The following is a 1,739-nucleotide window of genomic DNA, read 5'->3' on the forward strand; positions in this document are numbered from 1 at the left end:
CTGGGCAACAGAGTGAGACACTGTCTCAAAAAAAAAAAAAAAGAATGTTTAAATTTCAAATCAGAAGAATAGAAAGCAACTTGGGGCCAGGCACAGTGGCTCACCGACACTCTGGGAGGCTGAGACAGGCAGATCACTTGAGTCCAGCAGTTGAGACCAGCCTGGGCAACATAATGAGACCCTAGCTCTACTAAAAATACCAAAAATTAGCCAGGCATCGTGGTGCATTCCTGTAGTCCCAGATACTTAGGAGACAGAGGTAGGAGGATCACCTGAGCCTGGGAGGTCAAGGCTGTAGTGAGCCAAGATTGTGCCACAGCACTCCAGCCTGGGCAACTGGAGTGAGACCCTGTCCCAAAAAAAAAAAAAAAAAGACGAAGGAGTAACTTGACAGTTTTAATTATTAAAATTCCAAAAGATGGAAAACTGTCTAAAAGATCACTTACATAAATAATAGTGCATCTGTACAGTTGAAGACAATGCAGGTATAAACTCTAGGTACTAAATTGAAAGATGTCCAAGACATACTAAATGAAAACAGCAAGGTGTGAAACAGTTTCTATACAACCCTGTATACATGCATAAAAGATCTCTGAAAGGACACACCAAGAAACTGAATATTAGTTGTAGGGGTGGCAGGATGAATATTACATGGCTGGAGCAGTAGAACGGGAGACTTTTCAGTATATACTCACGCTTTTAAATTTTGAATTGTGTAAATCTTTTTTTCAAAAAGTGAATTATAGACTGGGTGCGGTGGCTCACACCTGTAATCCCAACACTTAGGGAGGCCAAGGCAGACAGATCATGAGGTCAGGAGATCGAGACCATCCTGGCTAATATGGTGAAACCCCATCTCTACTAACAATACAAAAAAATTAGCCAGGCATGGTGGCATGTGCCTGTAGTCCCAGCTATGCGGGATGGCTGAGGCATGAGAATCGTTTGGGCCCAGGGGGTCGAGGTTGCAGTGAGCTGATATCGCACCACCGCACTCCAGCCTGGGCAACAGCGAGGCTGTGTCTCAAAAAAAAAAAAAAAAAGAAAAGGAAAGAAAATATGCCCTCTGCCTTCTGAGCCTCAGGAAAAAAAAAAGAAAATATACTCTGTTGTTCTGCCCCTCAGATTTATTTTCATGTTTTTGTAGGATCAGACAAAGGTGAAAATGAAGCAATGGAATCCTGTAAGTAAGAAGTTTTGTGATACTTAAGTAGCCTGGCCTGCATTCCAAAAATTAGACTCTAAATCTTCTGTGTTCGTTTTTCTGCCTGAGGAGTACTGCTGTGCTGAGTGGCTCCTCAAGGCAATAGGTGGGGTTGCTCCCTTGTTGTTTGCACAGCCTCTTCACCGGTGTCTGCACTCTTTTTCCCCAGCTGGGAAGCGGGCCCCTCAGTGCTACCCCAGTTCCGTCAACTCTGCCAGGACTGTGATGCTGTTCAACCTTGGCAGCGCTTACTGCCTGAGGAGTGAATATGACAAAGCCCGAAAGTGTCTCCACCAGGTGAGTCCAGACTGGGAGGAACTGAACCTTGTAAAGCAGCCAACACAAGTTTGAGGTTTATATTTTTTTTTTGTTACTTTGTTTGAGGCATCTGGTCAGTTTGTTAAACATTGGAATATCACTTTCCCAGATTTAAAAATATTCTTGCAACGTAAACAACTGATCAGCATTGTAAATTAACCTAGACACTTAATGAAGAGTTTTTCTTGATAATTTTACTTAAATTTTTTTTTTTTTT

The 1,739-nt window shown here is 42.6% G+C and overlaps 1 protein-coding gene across 1 annotated transcript in view; it reads left to right on the forward strand.

The window, feature by feature from the left end:
- Positions 1 to 1,739, forward strand: part of CNOT10 (CCR4-NOT transcription complex, subunit 10) — a 103,612-nt gene that overhangs the window by 93,672 nt on the left and 8,201 nt on the right. The window contains exons 13-14 of the mRNA XM_011961627.1: positions 1,148 to 1,183; positions 1,374 to 1,501. Of these exons, the coding sequence (XP_011817017.1) occupies positions 1,148 to 1,183; positions 1,374 to 1,501 (164 nt within the window). The remainder of the gene's footprint in view (positions 1 to 1,147; positions 1,184 to 1,373; positions 1,502 to 1,739) is intronic.

Source organism: Colobus angolensis, unplaced genomic scaffold (assembly GCF_000951035.1).
Source record: "Colobus angolensis palliatus isolate OR3802 unplaced genomic scaffold, Cang.pa_1.0 Scaffold56, whole genome shotgun sequence".
NCBI classification, from domain to species: Eukaryota; Metazoa; Chordata; class Mammalia; order Primates; family Cercopithecidae; genus Colobus; species Colobus angolensis.